The sequence below is a fragment of the Peromyscus leucopus genome, chromosome 9 (assembly GCF_004664715.2).
Source record: "Peromyscus leucopus breed LL Stock chromosome 9, UCI_PerLeu_2.1, whole genome shotgun sequence".
NCBI classification, from domain to species: domain Eukaryota; kingdom Metazoa; phylum Chordata; class Mammalia; order Rodentia; family Cricetidae; genus Peromyscus; species Peromyscus leucopus.
In genome coordinates, this window is record NC_051070.1 from 105,478,194 (window position 1) to 105,500,492 (window position 22,299).

A 22,299-nucleotide genomic window follows, 5' to 3' on the forward strand; every position below is an offset into this window, starting at 1 on the left:
AGTGAGAAGTCTAAGGAGAAAGGCAGGAAGAAGGTTTTACCCTCTGCAGACCCTGACAGCAAAGTACCGCAGGTTGCTGGGTGTCTTTCTCTGAGCTCTCTGGTGAAATGGAATGCTAGTAGCATTTCAGACATCTGGAATTGAGTCCAGCTCTAGCGCTGCTTTCTAGCTGCAGGGCACTGAGAAACAGCACATCCTCCCGGCCCCACTTTCTCCTCTACTGATGGAAGGGAGGTCCTGCCTGGGCGGGGTGTAGCCTTAACCTGCTCATGTACAAAACCTCACTCAGTTCCCAAGGGATGGTTTCTTCCTTCCGTCCACAATTGAAACACTGTTTCTCTTAAAGCAAACAATGATTCGGGCAAATCATTCCGTAGTAAGTATTAGGGGAACATAATGGGCAAGTATTACAGTCTGTTTTTAAAATTGTATGCTAAATTCAATTAAGAAATTTGTCAATTATGTTGAAGGAGCTGGGCATATGGAATCTAATCAGTGAATTATTTCATTATATTCTTCTTGTTAGTTATTCAGACCTTCTTAGCAGATAGCTAGCTTCTCCCTGCTCCTTGGATAAAAACCCAGAGCAAGTCCCATGACTCCTTTTTCTTTCTTATCTCTTTTTCAGTATTGTGACTTTTGCTCACCATTAGTAGCAAGTAAATAAAATTCCTCCAGTAACTTCTAATTCCACAGCCAGACTCTGTGTGATAGTCATCCACAGTGTTCAGTGTCATACAGTCATCCACAGTGTTCAGTGTGAATAGTCACCCAATGTTCAGTGTGAATAGTCACCCAATGTTTAGTGTGAACAGTCATCCACAGTGTTTAGTGTGAACAGTCATTCACAGTGTTTAGTGTCATCCAAAGATCCAACATCCAGTTGCAGCTGACTTCTGCTTGTGTCCTGTTTCTCTGTTTTGTGTTTCTATCCATCCTTCCTTCCTCACCTTGCTCACAGGGATGATCATCCTAGCAGAAACCTGCATGGGGTAAGGAGGAAGATCACCTAAGGGGTAGGAAGCTATAGGTCAACAGGAAACAGTGCTCAGTTGCAGTGCTGAATACTCCCAAGACCCCCTTTTAGTGAGGTCTTCCCCACCAGCCCATGACCTTGTTTTGCTACAGAGAGTCCACTGGCAGCAACACCTTTACTGTCCCAACCCCTTTATAGTATTTTTTAGGGGGCATTGCCTTTGACTGGTCTCAAGGGAGATGAAAAACTAGCAAGAGGGCAGAAATACTTGCTTCTTCTGATCATTGTTTGCCCACTTGTTTGCCCAAATTACTGCACCAGCCTCACCTCAAGGCTGGTGCAGTAATTTGGGCAAACATCCCACAGTGAAAAGTAAGAACAGCACACTTGGCAAATGACTGGACAAATTATAACACATCATATTGAAATGCCAAATTGGCATCCATGACCCTGAGGCCTGGAGGCAACTGCATGAAAGGTACCCTCCTAGGGATGTACCTGTAGGAGTGATCACAGGCTCCCGGAGCTGCCTCATTGCCCACACTAATTCTTCACCCCTCCCTGGAGCTGTGCCCATGTTCTGTAGCTTTGCAGAAAGACATGCCTGCCTATCGGACCCTCGATTTTCACCTGGGCCATGTGATTTGCTTTGGCCCAGGGTTATCAGGGGATGCCATGTAAGCAGAAGACAAAAACATGTCTGCCTCTACCTTAAAAAGTGCTGCCCCAGCTGGGCGGTGGTGGTGCATGCCTTTAATCCCAGCACTCGGGAGGCAGAGCCAGGCGGATCTCTGTGAGTTCGAGGCCAGCCTGGACTACCAAGTGAGTTCCAGGAAAGGCGCAAAGCTACACAGAGAAACCCTGTCTCGAAAAAAAAACAAAAAAAAACAAAAAAAAAAAAAAAAAAAAAAAAAAAAAAAGTGCTGCCCCTGGGTAGCTGCTGCCGCATTAGCTGATGCTCAGTGTGAACAGCTGTGGCACCAGCCTGGTGAAGAGCCCAGCCCAGCCAGACCCACAGATTGAGAACAAGTTGCCTCACCTGGGGCAGCTTATGCCCAGCTGACCCAGAGATGCAGAAGACAGAAATGTTTGTACTGTGTACACTGAGAAGCTGTGATCATTTGTTGTGCACTATCATAGCAGCACAAAGAGCCACCTGAATACAAGCAGCACCCCCACTTGCTCTGACTGAGGGTTTCCTTCAATCTCAATTCCCCTGCCTCTACCTCCCAAGTTGCTACTATTCTGCTGCCCCCAGCTAGGCATTCTTTTTCTGGGAAAGGCAAACTGATATTCGTGAACAACAAGGGGGAAAAGCTGAATGAAACACAGGCAACTCTACAAGAAGAGCCACAAAGTCAGAAGCAAAGCACAGCGATGAAAGGACTTCTGAGAACCGCTCTCCTCTTAAGGAATTTTCTGCTTTGGGCTGAGAGGCTGAGCATGTGAGTCGAGTCAAGGTTAAGGGCAGCAAAGGCTACAGCATCTCTGGAGCTTGGGGGATGAGAAACTCAGACTAGTGTTGCCAAGGCAACTGAGCAAAGATAGACGCAGAAGTCACATTAACCCTTAGAGACTTTCCCCCTGGAAATGTTGGCTGAATTATGGAGCTGAATTATGAAGTTAGCAGTTTGGGGGAATGTCACAATTCTTTTAGAAGTTAGAGTCAGGACCCACAGAGGAAGAGCTCTTGGTTGGGTTCCTTGAAGGACACTCTCGACTCACTTCAAAACCTGACAACTGACTTGACATGCTTAAATAGTGACTGTATCCACGCATACTTCCCCACGTGATATTTACACACATATTATCTTCATAGGATGCTCCCATTCCTGAATCTTGTAGATTCAGAATGAATTTTTCTTTGTTTTCCTGACTTTGGGGTAAGCAGAATACTGATGTTTTTTTCTTAGGATGACCAGTAATTGCTTACCCTTAAATACTTCTGCCCTCTAAACTCCTTTATGAAAGTGAACCCCATCAGTTGATAATTAAATTTAGTAATGCTCCAGTGCTACCTGGTTGTTACTTACTTTGCAAGAAGACGCCAAGAACAGCAGAGTTTGGGCTTGAGCTTCACTGAGGCACTCAAGGCAGGTGGCGAAGGCTGCCAGCGGTGGATCCACTCCATGGACCATGTTCTTAGAAACCAGTGACTGCTTTACTGGCCTCGCTGTCCCTGTTGGCTGTAGTACTATCACCTCTCGGGCACTGCTAAGAACAGCTTTATGAACGTACAGAGGAGCTGCTGCTTTCTTTTTGCTTAGGGTGGAGACTAACTGCTTCTCTTCCAAAAAGTGTGTGAATCTAAATTCCGTTGATTTGAAGGGAAAATGTTTAAGTGAGGATTTGAAGGTCCCCCACCCTTTTCTTTTTAGATAGGGACTCATTATATAGTCTGGCTTTAAAGCTGAAGCTCTTCCGTCTCTGCCTTCTGAGATGTGCATCACTTATGCCATGTGGGGATTTGGATTTTAATGGTCTCTTTAAAATCCATGTTGATGGAGCTGAAGAGATGGCTTACAGCAGTTATGAACACTTCTTGCTCTTCCTGAGGATCTGGGTTTAGTTTCCAGCACCCCCATGGGGTAACTCCGGTCCCAGGAGCTCTGACACCCTCTTCTGGTCTCCTTGGGCACCTGCATGCACATGGTGCACATACAGACATGCAGGCACCCACACGTATATAGCAATGTAAATGTGTTAAAGAATTATTATAACAACTATAAAAAAACCTGTCTAAAAAGAATATGTTTTTATTCGTTTTTATAGTTAATTGCTCTTAGAGTTAGTATTTCTTATAGTTGGTATCCTATATGTTTGATTACTATCTTTAAAATGCTTTATCATGTTTATGGCTAGATGGCCTTTCGGAGAGTTGCAGTTTATTTACATGATAATTATAAATTATAAATTCTTAGTTTCCAACTCATCACATTTAACTTTCTTTCATATTGTTCAACCTTCATGATAGTGTTCTATTGTACCTGTAACGCATCTTTTACAATGCCATTTAAAACTTATTTTACTTTATGTGTATGTCTGTACACCACCACATGCCCAGTTCCTGCAGAGGCTAGAAGATGATCCTCTAGAATTGGAGTTACAGCTGTGAACTGCCATGTGGGTGCTGGGAATCAAACCCAGGTCTTCTGTAAGAGCCTGAAGATCTCTTTGCTGCTAAGTTAGCTCTCCAGCCCCTTCAGTGTCATGTTTTACCTGTACCATCTCTTAGTGCTTTCTGGTGGCTTGTGTCATGCCTCAATAGTTAGGGGATCTAATGCTTTGATTCATGTGGCTCTTGGACATCACTGATGGGATGTCTTTGTAGATAGGCTGTTGTTCACAGAACTGTGTTCTGGAGCCCCACAATGGAGCTATGATAGGTCACAAGAAGATGACTATGATCAGTTCTGTTTAGCAGAGCCTTGATTATTTTTTCCAGTTAAAGATCACACATACTATAAATATCAAAGAGATGTTTAGAAATATATTTTTCTTATGTATTATTGTCTTGGGGTTTTATTGCTGTGATGATAATTCAGAGGTTCAGTCCACTGTCGTCACATGGCAGGAAACCTGGCGGTGCACAGGCAGACATGGTGCTGGAGAAGGAGCCGAGAGTTCTAGGCAGCAGGAAGAGTCAGTGACACTTGAGCATCTGGTATACTTCTTCCAACAAGGCCACGCCTCCTAAAAGTGCCACTTCCTGTGAGCTTCTGGGGACCATTTTCATTCAAACTACCACAATTATGAAAATTGAAAATTTGAAGCTAGTATGAAAATAAACTCTTAGGTAGGGCATAGTGGCACACGCCTTTAATCCCAGCACTTGGGAGACAGAGGCAGGTGGATCTCTATGAGGCTGAGGCCAGCCTGGGCTACAGAGCGAGCACCAGACCAGCTGAGGATGCATAGTGAGACACTGTCTCTTATATTTTTGGTTGTGAGCCTAGCCTTTAATGGCTGAGCCATCTCTCCAGCCCGAGACACTGTCTCAAACACACACACAACAAGAAAAGCCTCAAAGACCTTTCTTATTACAAGCAAAATAAATGAATAAATATTTCACACTAATGAATGAAAGTTGAATATTCTGAGTTTGACAAATGATTCTCAAATTGATATGTGTTAAATGAAATTCAGACAAATTGTAAGCACTTTTCTGAGGAACTTATCACCTTATTCTAAGGTATTTTATGGGAATGTAAAAGGAGTTTCTGCTGGAGTCACATGCAGACAGAATTTGAGACAGCCCCTGAGAGCTCACACTGGCCCCTGGAAATCTGGGTATTTCTTTGTGCTTCTATGTCTATACATGTCTGTACAATATGGCAGCCCCTCCTCTCACCCCTCAGAGCACACAGCCTGCTGATTTCTTGCCATCTCAGTGTTTTAGAGACCTATCAGATGCACCAGCCAACCCACTCACTTGCCTTGTCATCCAAGAAAGACCATGTCAATCATGAGTCAAGTAGAAACATGGGGGTGGTGGCATCCATTGCCTCAAGGCTCCCGATGAAGCATAACAGTTCCACTTCAGTGGCCTGCCCCACAGGCATAAGGAGCCCCTCTGTGTGAGCTATTAGAAGCCTCTATAGTGTGGATCACACCGAGAACATATAGGTGCAAAGAGTAGGAAGAAGCAAACACAAGATGGTCTGTCCATCTGGACCAGTCAGGCAAAACTTGTATTTGTGTATTGACGGAAACGAGAAGTGGAGCTAAACAGACACAGATGAGGGTCGCTGCTGCGTTTGCTGAAGTTGCTTCATTACACACAGCAAGACAGACACAGGTGGGCAACTCCGCTTTAGTTACATCACAGCCGCATTGACTCTGTCAGTCTGCGGCTTAGGGTACGGATGCACACCGAAGCACAGCATTGACTCGGTCAGTCTGCGGCTTAGGGTACGGATGCACACAGAAGCACAGCATTGACTCGGTCAGTCTGCGGCTTAGGGTATGGATGTACACTGAGACACAGCATTGACTCTGTCATTTTGCAGCTTAGGGTACAGATGCACACAGAAGCACAACATTGACTCTGTCAGTCTGCGGCTTAGGGTACAGATGCCCACGGAGACACAGCATTGACTTAGGGTACAGATGCACATGGAAACAACAGGTACAGTGCCTACCCATCAGTACAGTAATGGGCATTTGGTGACAGTGACTTTGATTGTGGGGACCACTAACCTAAGAGGTTTATACCTACCAGGGCACAGTCAAGCCACTGTCATCAGTCTTGTGGACAATACCATGATCCCATGGATTCACCTGTCCAAAGTAAGAGTCAGGAGCTGAATGCCAAATCCTGTTAATCAGATGAGCACAAAACCCAGCCACAGATCACCTGAGGGCCTAGGGTGTGGTGTGGCATTCTGAGGATGGCTGTGGACAAGACTTCACATAGTTTTGGTTGCCATGCATTATGGCTCCAGGGAAGGGCTACATAGTAAGCTGTGCTGATCACTCGTTGACCTCCTGGTATGTGGGTGGGCTGCTCAACATGTCTGTTGGGCCCCCAGAGAGACATGTGTTTTTTACTGTGCTGGGTGGAAGACAGAGAAACCCCAGCTTGAAAACCAATGCAGTTGTGGACTCAACCCATCACCAGCTTCCCAAAGTGGGGGGACCCGGCTCACACTGCACTCCCGTTCAGCATATGTAGCTGTGCTCCACCAAATGAAATATCAATTCTCAACACCTGACATCCTATTCGAGGTCACGACCTTGATGATCAGAAGTCCGGGTTCCAGGCCCAGGCAGCCCCACAGGTCAGGAGGGGTTGGGTGGGTTGGGAGGGGCTCCTGGCCACAGACACTGGTCAAATCTGGGCTTCTCTGTCCCTTTTCCCTCCTGCACAGGAACACCCGTGGACCACTGGCTCAGGCTAGCCCCACCGTGCACTAAACGTGGGATGAGATGTCCGTGCTGTGGTGTGGCACGTAGCAGGGAGGGCACGAGTTTCCAAAGCAGAGTGAGGTCATGGCACCGCTCAGGGCTCTGTGGGGCGGCACAGGGCATGCCAGCGCTTCACCAGCTCCTTGGGCCTCCGGAGCATCTCGTCCCAGTGCTCCAGCTCTCTGCCTCGGGTGTACATGTAGGGGCCCACCACCACACGGCCCAGGGGGTAGCTCTCTGCAGAGGAGGGGAAGCGCCGTCATGTTCTTAAACGACACAGGGGCCATGTCACCCTCGTCCTAAACTCTGCACTGGCTTCTCTCTGGTTTCCCATCCCCTCTTTGGAAGGAGGTGGCCAGCGGCTCCTCCCTAAGCATGTGCCACCCACGGGCCCTGTCTCCTCCCCTTGGGAACGTGGAGGAGGAGACCAGGGGAGAACTTGCATGGCCGCCCTGTCCTTCACTGCCTGGCCCCCGCCCCAGGCCACGGGAAACCTGAGGCACGTTGAATTGCTATGAGAGAAAGTACTTGGCAGAAGGAAGGCCTCTTCCATTGCTTCCTTGTGCACTGGGCAAGAGCATCAGGCAGTTATGCCCACCCATCAACGGCCACTGCGGAGAAGGCCCCGAGTCCAGCCCGTGTGAACGGCCATGGCCCAGTGACTTTGCTTCGGTAGTCAGGGACAGTGAATACTAGGGGATGACTAGGGCAGGACAACTGGCTGGGACACCCATCCAGGGCCTCAAATGCTCCTCTAGAAGGCAAGAAGAAATGCAGAGGGCACAACACCCAGCACAGGAAACCACCTGCCTGACATCTCTGAGAATTTACTCAGAACGAGGGAGGCGAGACTGTCCCTCAGCTTCTTTCGGGGGCACCACAGACAGAGTCCAACTGAACTAAAGCAGGGTATGAGCCCCAGGCTTCCTGAGGGCAAGCTCTGTGGCCTTGGGCAAGTATCTCAGCCTCTCTGAGAGCTGGTTTCTTTCCTCAGAAGCAGGAACAGCTCCACTTGAGGACAGCCCTTCACTCTGCCCACAACCCAGGAGCCCCTAGCTTTGTGTTGCTCCAACCCCGTGTCCCCCGCCTCCCCTTCCCAAGCCTTACTGTCCCCTTCCGTGATCTGCAGCACCGTCAGGCTGAGGCTGGCCGTGTCCAGCTCGCTGGGGTCAGCCTTGAAGCTGAAGGTTTCGTTGTACACGGGACTGACAGAGCCCAGGACGGCAGAAGTCCTCTTGCACTTGACGAATTTGTTGTGATTCATCAGAGACACTTTGACAAACACACCTGTGGGGGGGGGGGCAGCGCACGGTGCCAGTGGGCAGAAGCAGGCACAAGCCCCACCCCTAAAGTGGGATCTCCGGCTAGGAGGGCCTGTGCCCCCTCCCTAAGGACCAGGTCCCCATCCCTTTCTGGTCCCCAGCTGCTGAGGCCAGAGGATGTGACAGAAGGAAACAGTTAATTAGTGCAATGCTTTACAACCCAGGGAAACTTGGCTTCCTTTTCCTTCTGACTCTGGAGGCACCCGTGCTCAGCTGGCCCTGTTTCCTGGAACCTGGCACCATAGCCTGGTCTCCCTGCTGGCGAGACATTGCCTGCTGGACGCTCAGGCTTTGAGCCTCCTTCAACCCCTGCTCATCCAGAAGCTTGGGAGTGGGGTGTGGATGAGTTCAAACTCTCTGAACTCCCGCAGATAGAAGACAACTTCCACCTAGCTGGGGAGTCATAAGATGAACAGGGTCAGGGCCTGGCTCAGTGTTCTGGAAGGCCAGGAAGCAACAGCACTGTCAGGGTATCAGCAGGGTATCCCCAAGGAGTAGGAGCCCTTCCTCAGGCATAGGCAGGTGTGGGGCTGAGCCTGCAGATACTGGAGCCATTCAGCAGAGGGACAGGTAAAGTAGGCAGGGCAGTTCAACGCACCAAGACCTGCCCTGGGGAACCTGAGGGGCAGGGCTAGGTCTTCAGTCAGTGCAGAGCCCTTGACACCTAAAGCAGCCTTAGAAAAGGCTTTGGATGCCAGAAGCACCCGTAGAGGTAGAGGGCAGCGCAGAGCAGAGGGTAGGGCAGAGCAGAGGAAGTTCTGAGTGCTTGGTCTTGGGCACACAAAGCTCCATGTGGATGGCTGGTGGTGAGGTCAGGTTCTGCCTAGCCCTGGCTAGGCTCATTAGGAGGGACCTTCCCTAGGACGGGGGTGGGGTGGGGGTGGGGGTGGGGGTGGTGGCGGTGTGGGGGATAGAGGGTGGGGGTGGGGGCGACTCACTGACAACACCCCTGTCCTCTTGGAGCTGGAGACCTTTGGCACGGAGCACAACCACAGTCAGGCGGTTCAGGTAGTCATTGTAGCTGAGGCAGAACTGGAGGTCACCAAACTCCGAGGGAGGCTAGGGAGGCGGAGATGGAGGCATCCACTGCTGTCACTCCGGCAGGTGGCAGAGGGACTGAGAATTCTCTCCCTTCTCTAGCTTTCAGCTCAGGTGTCCATGACACACCTGCATGGTTTCCTTTGAGACTCCCACCATTTTATAGACAGGAAAACTGAGGTCTGGGTATTGGAAGACACTCATAGAGTACAGGTTAAGCATTCCCAGTCCAAAAATCCAAATCTGAAATGATCTGATATTCAAAACTTTTTGAGCACCAAAGGTTAAATTATATACCATGAAACTTAGTTTTGTTTTTAAAGTCTTACTAAGTGTGTATGCACGCATGTGAGCAACATGCATGCATGTAGGCATGAGTGTGTATGCTCAGATGTGCATGCCCATGCAGAGGCCAGAAGGGGACTTTGGGTAACTTCCTCTGTCATTCCTGCCTTATTGCCTCAAGACAGGGTCTCTCACTGAGCCTGATGTTCTCCGTTTGGGTTAGGCTGGCTGGCCAGCAAATTCCCAGGATCCATTTGTCTCCACTTCCCAGTGCCCCAGTTACGGGATTGTAACTGGCCATATGCCAGGCTTTCACATGGGTGCTAGAGATTCGAACTCAGGTCTTCTTTTTTTCCTAGAGAGTACTCTTACCCACTGAGCCATTTTTCTAGCCCCATATGCTCAAAATTATTATTATTTTAAAATTTATTTTATTTCATTTTATGTGTATTGGTGTGAGGGTGTCAGATCCCCTGGAACTGGAGTTACAGACAGTTGTGAGCTGCCATGTGGGTGCTGGGAATTGAATCCAGGTTTTCTGGAAGAGCAACCAGTGCTCTTAACCACTGAGCCATCTCTCCAGCCCCCAAAATTATTTAAAGTACTGTATAAAATCATATTTGTGCATTATGATTAATGTGCATATAATGAATATTGCATTGGACTTGGGTCCCCTCCCCAAGATATCTCATTATGTATATGTAAACATTGCAAAATCTGAAAAAATATGAAATCTGGTCATTTCCCAGTCCTAAGCATTTGGGGTAAGAGATCCCCAACCTGTAGTAATGGCCAGAACCAGGTCTCTGGATCCTAAAGCCTGTTTGGACTCTCCTGGGTCCTCCCTGTGGAATGGGGAGCTAGAGCTAAACCCTTCCCTGAGCCTAGGCTTCCCATCGCTGTGTTCCCTTTCACAGAGACCTGGGTGAGAATCCGAATGTGCATTTCTGTAGAGAAAGGGGCTCACTGTATAGCCCAAGCTGGCCTCACATTTGTGATAGGGGCTGGTGCAGTAGCTTAGCAGGTTAAGCCAGACTACCTGAGCTCAATCTCCATGACCTATGTGGCAGAAGGAGAGAACCAACTCCTTCAAGTTGGCCTCTAATCCATAGCACCCCTTGAGTAGGTAAATCAAAATGTAATTATAAAGCTCCAATTCTTCTGCCTCAGATTTCTGGGTGCTGGGGTGTGCCACCACACATGACTCCTAAATATGTCTTTTTCAAGTTGCTCCAGAGTATCACTTGAAGGATCTCAATGTCCTGTGTCTGCTTAGGTGTGGGCCCCGTCCTCTCCTGTAGGGCATGGGCTCACATCCTGAGCCACTGTAGGATGATGAGCAGGAGGTGAGGGAAGACGCTGGCCAGTAGTGCCAGCTGGGCCCTTGAATATCTTGGCAACCCACAGTAATGCTGATACCAGGTAGCATGTGCCTGGCGGCCATCTCACCTCCAGGTTCTCAGCTTCTAGATCTCTCCAGATGATATGGTGGCCGTCCCCTGCCAGGGTCTCATTCTTCAGTGGGAACAGCACCTGCCCAAGGAGCTGGTGCTTCCTTTGCCTGTTTACATGGTACACGGAGAACTTCAGCACTCTCTGGGAAACGCTTCTGCTAGACACCTGAGGAAGGAGAGGACCCAGGCCAGGGTCAGGTCTGGGAGTAGGGGCCAGGAGTTATATATAATATACACATCCAAACCTAGGCTTCCTTAGGGACTCTGCTCAGCAGCAAGGCCCAGCAACCTGGGGAAGTACTTGGGTGGTCCTGAGCCTTGTCATACAGTGTTTTAAGGACTTATATCTATGGCTGCCTGGACCCTTGGTAGCTCAGTAACCAGAATCTGCCCTTGGAAAATGTTTACTTGCAGAAAAGTTATGCCAGAAATCATGGCCCGGTCTTATGGAAATGGGATCTTTTCTCTCTGAGCCTTGACCTTCACAGCTGTGAGATGGGGGGTCACTATTCTTCTTGTCTAGGCTGTGCCTGGACTACAGCAGATGGGAAAATAATACTGATTTTCTTCCTCAGCCTTCTTCCCAGAGCAGGGAGGCCAGCATCAAGTTGGGGTGAGGAAGTAAGGTGAGCAAGCAAGTGAGTTTCATTCCTAACTGGAACATCCTTCTCAGCCCTTCTCCCCATCACCAAGGCTCAGGGAACATCTAAGAGAAAGCAGAAAGAATGTAAGAACCAGGTGTGGTGGTGAATGCCTTGAATTCTTGGGAGACAGAACAGTTGACTCTCCGTGAGTTCAAGAGACTAGCCTGGTCTATACAGGCAACCAGGGAAACACAGTGAGATTCTGTCTCCAAAAAGAACCAAATGTGAACTTGGGAAAACTGTGTTGGGATATTTGGATGGGGGTACTTGGAAGGGGAAATGGGGAGATTGTGATCATGCTTCATTGAAAATTTATGTATGAAATTCTCAAGAATAAAGAAAAATTAATACTAAAAGGTTAATATTAAAATACTCCATGGCAAGTGTCTAGCATCAAGCTGTAACTAGAAGAAGAAAGAGAAGGAGAAAGAAGGCAAAAAACCAAATTTGAATAAATAAGTGAGGTAATCCCCCCAAAAAAATAACAAATGAAAACCTCTTGAGGTATGAAAGCATGGGGAAGTGATGAGATCAGAGTAGGCATTCCTCTGTTAGGTCTCCCAGCCCTGGCTCCTGTGGGAGGGCCACTGTGGCTGGGCCACACCTCATCCTAGCTCTCAGCCTCCAGGAGGAAGGCGTGCACCACACTCCAGCCCCAGTAATCACATGCTTTCTGGAAGTGGACTGGCCTTTCCTCCCCTTTCAGGCCATTGTACTGCACAGCTCTTAAGAAATGTTTGTTCAAGCCACTTGGCAGGTCCTTCCCAGAGCCCCTGGACACCTGCTGGGGTTCTCAGGCTGCAGTAAGTTTGGTGCCCAGGCATCCTTCCCAACCTTAGAGCCGGGGTGTGGTAAAGGCACCAATGGGATGCAGCTTGGCTCCAGGGTCTGCCACCACCAGTTTCTGCCCCAACTCCAATAGGCTTGGTGAGTCTCTATTGGGTGACTTTGCCCACGATGCTCAGGGTATTGGGCCACTTCCAACAGCCCCATAGGCCAGAGCCTAGCATTGAGTAGACACTTCAAAATGTACTTTCTCTTTCTTCTTTTCCTCAGGCACCCAGGGCAGGAGGAACCCAGTCCCTGACCATCTCTTTCTAAGTAAGCCTCATCTTAAAATCCCTCTTCACCAGGGTCTACCTCCTGCTGAGGGCTGGAGTCACGGGGTCCCGGAGGGCGGGAGGAAGCCAGGTTATCCTGCACAATGCTCCCTCCTAGGGAGCCAGAGGGCATTGGATACCACTGCTGCAGAGGTGGTACCTGGAAGACGAAGTTCTCATCAAACTGTGGGTTGCAGGTTTTTCGTTTTGTCTTGGACTGGAGGAAGCGCCGTTCATCGGGCAGCAGGTGGAGCTTCACCAGGGTGCTGCAGGTCTCTGAGGGGACTTGCAGTTGCCGAGCCTTGATCAGACCCACCAGCAACCGCTCAGACTCCTGTTGGTACTCCACGGAGAACCAGAGCCGGCCCAGGCAGCCATCAGGGAAGTCTGTCTCACTCGTGTCCTCTGGGGACTTGTACAGTTCTGGGTTGATATTCCCTATTACACATGCATCTCCTGCAACAGAAGGGCAGGGATGTCTGGCCAGCTAGAGAAAGACAGGGCCATGGGTGCAGCAGCCAGCTCTTGGTGCACCCACATTGTGGTCAGGCCACTCGTTCTACGCCAGAGACCCTTGCATCTGTCCCTGTGATTGACCTCGTCCCTGGAGGTCAGGGCTGGGTTCCTGGCACACCATCCCCAGCACCTGGCCTGACTCCTTTCTGCAGTGTCTAGGGAATGAGAAACAGTGACAAAATGTTGCCTTTCTTCTTCCTCTTCAAATTAGAATGGATAGCTGCTTACTAGCATGCACCTTGGGAGATTTTCAGAGGAAAGAGGTGGCTGTAGGCTCTGCTACAATCCCCTACCCTTTTGCCATCTTGGTCAGTCAACCCACGATCCTGGGGCAGAACCAGCCCAGTTCTGCACCAAGGCATGCCTGGGTTCCAATTCTATATTGAACCCTTTAAAATTTTTGTTTTATTTATTATGGTGACTATTTTTTGTGTGTGTATGTATGTATGTATGTATGTATGTACGTATGTATGTATGTATGATGTGTGTATGGGCACGCACATGACATGGTGTACATGTGGAGGTCAGAGGACAAGCCCGTGGAGTCCATTCTCTCCTTTCACTTTTACGTGGGATCTGGGGATCAAACATAAGCCGTCACGTTTGTGTGGCGAGCGCTTTGTACCCGCAAAGCCTCCTCATGCGCCCCTGTGTCAAAGTCTTGCTGCCTCCGTGTCCTTGGGCAAGGACTGATGACTTTCCCCAGCTTCAGTGAAGACTGAGGTCATGGTTCTTCCCCCTTCAGAGGGAGGAACACAGAGAGGTCCAACTCCAACACAGCATATGAGTGTGGAGAGCAGCAGGCGCTTGGGGAACAAAGCACCAGAAACAGCTCTGGCACCCGCAGGCTGGCCCGAGCGGTGGAAGCAGGTGGGTATACCGAGCCAGATCAGCCCCCTGAGTGCTGGGAGTACTTACCAGGGCTGGCACTGGAGGTGTAGGGCATGTGCTCTGGGACAGGACAGGGGTCCTGTGAGGCCGGAGCCCCATCTCCAGCGTGTAGGGGCACCCAGTCTCGGCCTTGGTGAGAAGGGGGTACAACAAATGGTACACTTGGTAGCCTGTCAGAGGGAGGGAAGCAACATGTAGATGACAAGTGAGTTAGGCGACCTCAACGCTCAGCCAAGAGGCTGAGTGCCAGAGGCGGAAGGGAGGGAGCCAGCAAGAGCCAAGAGCATCACTTCTGGGTACACACACACACACACACAGATGCCACACAAGACGCCACACACACAGAGAGACACTACACACACAGACACACACAGACATACACATACACATACAGATATACACACACAGAGATACCATACACACACACACAGACACACACATGCACATACAGATATACACACAGAGAGATACCACACACACACACACACACACAAATACACATAGATAAACAAGTACAGAGACACCACACACTTACACAGTGCCTATCTACTCATCCCACAAGTGTGATATGGGAGTCAGAGCAGAGCCTCTGACCACAGCCTGTCTGGGTTCTAATTCCTAATTGTGGTACCTGGACCTGATTTTTTTTTTTATGTTCTCTGAGCCAGTTTTTCCAGCTGGGAAATGGGGTTCACAATGCCTGCCTCCAGCTCATTGTGAGGTTTCTGGGGTTTCTTGGCATAGTTTCCAGCATGCTGACAGCCTGAGATAGACACCCCACAACAGAACATTTCTTTCCCAACTTGCCTCCCTCTGAGGGCAAGTGCTCAAGCAAAGCCTTAGAGAAATAAGGCCCAGAACCTCACCTGCCAGGTGGGGGCCCAGCATATGGGCAGAGCCTGTCTTCTCGTCTGCTGGTGGAAGAGGTGGTGGCCGGGTCTGGTGTCTCTGGCAGCTCCTCATAGGTAAAGGTGGCGCAAAGCCTCCTCCACAGACAACAGCTCACTCCGATGATCAGCAGCAGCAGCCCCCCAATGATGCCCCCTATCACCAAGGCCAGCTGCTCTGAGGCAGAGACCACCAGTGCAGGCTGTGAGTCAGATGAGGAGAGCCACCCCCACGATAGACACACACCTCTATCCTCGAGAGTGAGCAGAACTGGACAGTGCCCCATCCCGAGAATGGCACATAAGTAGGTTGTTTGCTGGTCTCAGCCCAAAAGACATTTCCCTTGGCAACAGCTGGCCCTGGACTCGGATATGGCTTTGCTCCAGAGTGAAAAGCAAACTCTCCCTCATAGAGCCTCCCCTTCCCTGGGTTCCTGCTGGGGTCTGAATGTGAGCTTGGGTGTGGGCGCCACACACTTAAGAAAAGGCCAGGAAGGAATCTGTGCCCCATGGCTTGGTAGAGCTCTTTTTTGGAGGGGTCCTGTAGCTAGATGGGAGGCTCCACGTGCCCTACCTTGGCTCTGTAGTTAGTATCCCCCACCTCACCCTCTACCAAGGGGAGCCCATGCTTTGGGCAGAAGGTGGCAGGCAGTGAAGCCTAGTGTAAAGGGGGAAGGATAGCAGATTTGAGAAATGGAGACCCCAAGGACTCCCACATTTGCGGGGACCCTCGAGGTTATGCCTGGAGCCCGCAAGAAGGCTTATAGAGGCTTGGTCTCACTTGTTGCGGGGACTGGGCAAAGCAGACTCCTGGCCATGTGTGGGCATGGGTCTTGCCGGGTTCAGGGGTATAGAGAGGTTGGTAAAAAGGCGGGTCCTGTACACATCCTAAACCACAGCCGTTTCTGAGGGTGGCAGGGTCGAGACAAGTGCTTGAACAGTCGCAGAGAGCAGACTCTAGGCCCTGGGGCAGGGGTGGGAGGTGAGGCCACTTACCCGCCATGGGGCTGCTCCTGGGCGGCGTGGCTCGCGGCTTCTAAGCCTCAGGCTGCCGCTTGGACGGCGCGGCGGGGCCCCAGGCAAGCGGGCAAGCCGAGTCTCCGCACAGCAGCCTTGGGAAGGCAGGGGAAGGCTGCCGCGAGGTGGCTGGGGAGGCAGGGCTCCAGCGCCCCAGGCCACCGCTGCGCCCCGCCCCGGTGCTGGCCTGGGCCCGGGAGGGGCTCAGAAGCAGCGCGCAGCAAGACCGGAAACCGAGGGCTTCGGGAGGGGCAGGTCCCCGACGCCGGTGTCAGAGCAGCTCCCCGCCGGCCCCTGCCAGGTAGGGGATCCGGGTCACGCCCATCACTGAGGGCAGAGCACAGCCTTCTCCACCAGCGTCTGACTGTGGGTTCCACACCTGCTGTCTCACATACAGCGGCCCTGGCCTTGCCTGTGGCCAGATAAGCGCCTGGGTCCTCCCTGACCCTTCCGTTGTGTCTCCTCCAAATCCCAACAGGCTTTGGCTTCAGGCAGCCTTTCCAATCCTAGGCCAGCGTTCCTGAGCCTTCCCAGGCTCAGATCTACCTGCCTGATGGTTCCAGCAGCAGCGTGGCGCTCAGCTTTCACAAGGCCGGATCTATCACAACTTTAGAGTTTGTTAAAGCCTTTCTCACCTGGGTAAGCAATAAGACCCTGGGAATGTTCACGTGAACATCAGGGGCTCTGACATCCTTGACAGTCTCCTAGAGATAACTTATAAAAATGTGTAAGGGATGGCAGCCACTATTAAGGCGACAGTCTGACCCAGGTGATCATTATCTCGTTGTTTTGACGTGGCCCACGCTAGGGGCTTTGCAGTGGTCTTCACTGGCTCCCACCTGTGAGTTCGCACCCCCCACAAGCACTCTTTTCTCACTCCCCTAGAACTTCCCAGGGGAGTTTGTAAGAGGGGGCCTATGGTGGATTAAAAGAAAATGACCCCCAAAGGGCGTGGTACTATTAGAAGGTGTGGCTTTGTTGGAGGGAGTGTGTCACTGTGAGGGTAGGTTTTAAGGTCTCCTTTGCTCAAGCTACGCTCAGTGTGGTACACAGTTCACTTCCTATTGCTGCAGATCAAGATGTAGAACCCTCAGCTCCTTCTCCAGCACCATGTCTGCCTGCATGCCACTATGACGATAATGGATTAAACCTCTGAACTATAAGCCACCCCAATTAAATGTTTTCCATTATAATAGTTGCTGTGATCATGGTGTCTCTTCACAGCAATAAAAACCCTAACAAGACAGGGCCTAAGGAAATGGGGGAGGGACTGTCCATCTTGTGTTTTACAGCCTTAGAAGTAATGTCCAAGGATGATTTTTTGGCTGCTGGGTGGCCAGCGGTGCTGCTGTGGTGTCTACCGAAGGCCATGCAGGGTAGGTAGGATGGTGGGAAGGCTCTGCCCTGCTGGAGCGTCCTTCACCTGAGGCCAGGCAGGATGAGTTGTGAACTGGGGAGTCCTTTACCTCACGGGGACAGGGGTCCTAGAGGCGCAGTCTCCATCCAGTTCTCCCCAAGGCGTGAGCACACTGTCTCATTCCAGAAGCTCTCCTCGTGAGCTCGGCCACCCTGGCATTTCCCGCCTCTCTGGTCTTCCAGCACCTGTCCTTCAGTGTCGTCAGATTGGGGGTTGTCAGGAGAGCCCAGTTTTCAGAGGAGACCAAGAAGAAGCAGGGGTTCTCCAAGCCCCACGTCTAATGCACCTTCCAGGTATTAGCTATCTGCACGTGCTAGTGCCTAATGCCACAACACCAGAGCAGCTCCGAGGTCAGAAGGCTGAGGTGACCTCATGGCGGTCTCTCCCTGGAGGTTCCAGTGGAGAGTCCTTTTCCAGATGCTGACGACAGCTTAACAGAGGCCCCTCCCTCCGTCTTCAGAGCCAGCTGTGCGGTCTTTTCTAACCTCTGATTCTGGGTCTTTTTTTTTTTTTCCTTTCTCTTTTTTCTTTTTGAGATGGCATCTCTTTACCTAGCTCTGGCTAGCCTGGAACTCACTACATAGTCCAGGCTGGCCTCAAACTCGCAGAGACCCACCTAGCTCTGCCTCTCAGGTGCTGGGATTGTACAGCCACCACTGCCTGGCCTGGGGCCAACTTGCTGGGGCTGTAGGCAAGCCCGTGGAACATTTTCTTAGTGATTGAAGGGGGTGACCATTATGGGTCAGGTCACCCCTGGACTGGTGGTCTTGGGTTCTATAAGAAGGGCAGGCTGAGCAAGCCATGAGAAGTAAGCCCATAAGCAGTACCCTCCACAGCCTCTGCATCCGCTCCTGCCTCCAGGCTCCTGCCCTGCTCGAGTTCCTGCGCACTGCTTTTGATGATGAAACTGTGAGTGAAATAAACCCTTTCCTCCCCAAGTTCTTTTGGTCATGGTTTTATCACAGTAATAGTAACCCTAACTAAGACAGCTGTGGACAACTTTGGGACAGTCGTTGGGCTGACACAGTGTCTATGCATCACTTGGACTGGGGGCAGGGCTGGTTCACATTCTTCTTCCTGCTATCTGGAGCTTTTAGCGTGCCCCTGGGTGGCCTCAGGCATCCAGCAAGGCCCACATGTCCCCTTCCTGGTAACCTCATCCATAATGAGGCATGATATCCTATCTGTCCTTGTTGCCTTCATTACTGAGCCCGAGTTGTGCTGGGTCTAATCTGGGTGTTGAGGAGAGGTTATACTCCCCCTCCCCAGCCCCATGCTATGGCTTCCTATTGCATCCATCTTTCTCTCTGGACTCCTTTGACCACCAACAGCCAAGCCAGTTTGTAGTGGGTAGCCATTCCAGCTTGGATCTGGAAATGGCTACCCACTACACCAGTTCTTCCTTCTCTGTTTATTTCTATCATCTCCAAAGTCCCATTTCAGGCCTCCCTCCTGGGCTTTCTCTTGGGTCATCACATTTGACCAGGTATCTCTCCCACCTCATCTCTTTCAGGCTCTTCCCATCCCTCTGCATGTTCAGCCTGTGGCCTGATGCAGCTACTCTCAAAGATCTGCCAACACACTGGCTTCCTTTCAGTCTACCTGAAGTACTCAGTGCCCCTCCCACCTTCCTTGAACAGGCTTATTCATCAGAGCTGGTACATGCCTTTAATCCCAGCACTTGGGAGGCAGAGACAGGCGAATCTCTGAGTTCGAGGCCGGCCTGCTCTACAAAGTGAGTTCCAGGACAGCTAAGGTTTGTTACAAAGAGAACCCTGTCTCGAAACTCCCCTCCCCTCAAAAAGAGCCATTCATCACTAGTTCCTTGTTCTCAGAGTTCCTGCCGCTGTCATGATGACTAAGGGAACTCCATGTCTATGTCTGCCATCTATTTATATCTTACTCTTCCTCCATGGAGGCAGAGCTATGTCATATTCAGCTCCATACATCCTGGGCCAAGGCTGTGATGTCTGTGGCTTGTACCGACACTGGCCACAAGTCATGTGCACTTCAAGCTCCTCATCCTGGACACCCACTGCTGCATGCTCCTGATGTTAGCTCTGTCTGTAAGCACCTTCCACATCTAGCCAGCTCACTTAGCGTGGGCCTTTCTCACTGGAAGAGGCTTGCAGATGAAGAAACTAAAGAGGCAGCATGGCTCTTGTAGAAAGTGGTGGAATTAGACCCCTTATGCCCTCTTCCCCACGGGTCAGCTGACGGGTCCACATAAGTCTCCAGGAGACATGTTGCTTGGTGTTGTGCATGAACTAGGCCAGAACCCTAGGTTCTATGGAGTTTCCCCTCTGTCCCGTGAGTGCTCTGAGACCAGCCTGGCTTAGGGCCAACTTCACACAATGGAAGTGCCGCCCAGGGCTGGCTGCAGCCATGGCCCCATTTCCTGTTTTCAGATCGGGCTGATCGCTGGATCTCTGGTGCTGGAAAACCTGGAAACGGCAGCAGACATGCTTTCTCTTTTCCATAGCCAAAAGGAAGTCATATCTTCACTGGCAAGCACATTTCCAAGGAGATTTGCTCGAAGTCCAAGAGTTTAAAGGCCTCAATGCCTGCAGGTGATAAATAATTCAGTGTGGTGGATGATTCATGAGAAAGGCCACTTTCAATTAACCTTAAGAATCATCCCCCATCTAAGGAAGTGTCACCTCTCATCACTTAGGAACAGAGAAGCCAGGGCAGGATAAAGGCCACACACAGAGACATGGGCAAGACTGTGTCTCACATCTGTGTAAACTCCTCCCTGTTAGCTGAGAGAGGGAAACCTCCCTGGTGTATGAGAGAGGGAAACCCCTCCCCCATCATTCTTTCTGTTTCCTTGTTTAGCTAGCGTGGACTTAGACTTGATTTCTTACAGTCCTGTTGTAATTTGGGTCATGCTTATCTCAAAGACATGTGTGTTGGGAGTTGGTCTCCAGCCTGTTGTGCTACTCGAAGGTGGTGGATTCTTTAGCAGGTGGGGCCTAGGGAATGTCTAATAGGTCATGGGGGTGTGCCTTTAAAGGGGACATTGGGATTCGAGTACCCTCCTGATTCTCTCTTTGCTTTTAGGCTACTTGTTTTCCTATGCATATTCCTCCATTATGTTCTGATGTGGGATGTCTTTCTGTATGCTGTGAATATGTGTTGCTCCCATTGGTTAATAAATAAAACTGCTTTGGCCTATGGCATGGCAGGATAGACACAGGCAGGAAATCTAAGCAGAGATACAGGAGAAGTATTTCTGGGCAGAGTCTGGGAGAAGCCAGCCAGCTGCCCAAGGAGCAAGATACCAGCAGACTAAAATGCCACAGCCATGTGGCAATACATAGATTAATAGAAATGGGTTAATTTTAGTTGTAAGAGCTAATTAGTAATAAGCCTGAGCCATCCACCAAACATTTATAATTAACATAAGCCTCTGAATGATTATTTGCAAATGGCCATAGAACAGGGCGGGACAGAAAAGCCTCTGTTTACAAATGTTCTGTTTCCCTGATAGTATAAAAGCACCAGAGACAAGTGAGCATGGCTAGAAACCTCTGAAGGGTGAATTGTAATGAACCTTTCCTGTCTAGGTTGCTTATCTCAGGCAATTTGTCACAGTAGGGGAAAGCTGACTAACGTATGACTGCTCTCTTATTTTAACAGCCTTATTTTTTCAAATTAGCATTCATTTATTATATAAGTAATAATAAATACTAAATTAAAATAAATAATAATATATTTTATCACAACATATATATATATATATATATATGTAAACATACGTAATGTATTTTTCTCATATTTATCCCCATCATCCTTTTTTGTCCTCCCAGTAATATCACTTCTATCTTCATGCTACACACACCCTTAAATCTAGATTCTACCTATGAGGAAAACATCCAGCATTTGTCTTTCTGAGTCTGGCTAACTTTGTTTAACATGTGACTTCCTGCTCTCCACTTTCCTGCAGATGCCATGCTTTCATTCTTCGCGGCTGAAGAGAACCCCACTGTGTCTATTTATCGCAAGCCTCCTCTTTTGAGGAGCTTAAAGGGAGCATGTCTGGTTGAGTCAGAAGTCCTCCTTGTCCCTCACCTCACTGTATGTGTCCATTTCCATGGCAACGCCTCTGAATGCCAAGGCAGAGCCAAGGACTCACCCCTAGCGTATCCCAGCTTCCTGGGCTGCTTTCTGCTCTCCTGTCCAATCCTCTCTTCTTCCATTCCCTGACTAACTGTTGTCTTTTTCCCATACAGGCTGGGGCATTCTGCTTTCTTCTTTGGGAACGACTTCCCCGCCTCCTTGCCCAAATAGTTCCCGCAAATCAGCTACCATTCTGCTCCGCACATCATCTCTTTACCACAGTTGTGGGGTTTTGCACATGACCTCGCCATGGCCAATCTATGTATTTCATTCACTGGCCACAAAGCTAGTGAGACAGTCTAGGGTCTTGATTGGGTTAATTTTCTATGCCGGTTAAAGAGTTAAAAGGCAGGAAAAATCTGGAGTGCAACGGGCAGCGTTGGAGAATTCTCAGCCACCACAGACAGCAGCAGGCAGATTCAGCATTTGAAGATAGGCATTCATGGGGGTGAGGAAAAACACAGTGAGTAACAGACACACTGAGATAAAGGTACTCTGCAAAGCAGAAACCTTAAGAACCCTAGTCCTGGAGAAGAGACTTGGGAAGTAAAAAAAACCCAGTCTCTTCTCCAGGGCTGGGGTTCTTAAGGTTTCTGAAGAGTTTTCCTCCACAGATTTAGGCTTGGCCATTTGAAAAAAGACAAGATGGCTGATGGCCCCACAACTGTCGTTAACATGTCCGGATCCAGTCCATCATCAGGGGGCCTGCTGATGGGAGAACAA

At 49.9% G+C, this 22,299-nt stretch overlaps 1 protein-coding gene across 2 annotated transcripts; it reads right to left on the reverse strand.

Moving 5' to 3' along the window:
- Nucleotides 1-5,635: 5,635 nt before the first annotated feature.
- Nucleotides 5,636-16,132, reverse strand: LOC114699338 (synaptotagmin-15). Of its 2 annotated transcripts, XM_028878342.2 has the most exons (8): nt 16,017-16,132; nt 15,000-15,198; nt 14,161-14,303; nt 12,887-13,182; nt 10,978-11,148; nt 9,144-9,264; nt 7,991-8,170; nt 5,636-7,120 (listed from the first exon to the last, which is right to left on the reverse strand). In XM_028878342.2, the coding sequence occupies exons 1-8, from the start codon at nt 16,021-16,023 to the stop codon at nt 6,978-6,980; spliced, it is 1,260 nt and encodes a 419-aa protein (XP_028734175.1). In that variant the 5' UTR covers nt 16,024-16,132; the 3' UTR covers nt 5,636-6,977. The 2 variants fall into 2 exon arrangements, with proteins under 2 accessions (XP_028734175.1, XP_028734174.1); XM_028878341.2 differs by having other exon boundaries at nt 15,000-16,107.
- Between the last annotated feature and the right edge of the window lie 6,167 nt (nt 16,133-22,299).

Coding starts and splice junctions, on each gene's coding strand:
- LOC114699338 (XM_028878341.2), bottom strand. CDS start 15,307: ATGGGGCACTGTCCAGTTCTGCTCACTCTCGAGGATAGAGGTGTGTGT. Junction 14,304..14,999: donor GCTGGGCCCCCACCTGGCAG/GTGAGGTTCTGG, acceptor TCCCTCTGACAG/GCTACCAAGTGTACCATTTG. Junction 13,183..14,160: donor CACCTCCAGTGCCAGCCCTG/GTAAGTACTCCC, acceptor CTTCTGTTGCAG/GAGATGCATGTGTAATAGGG.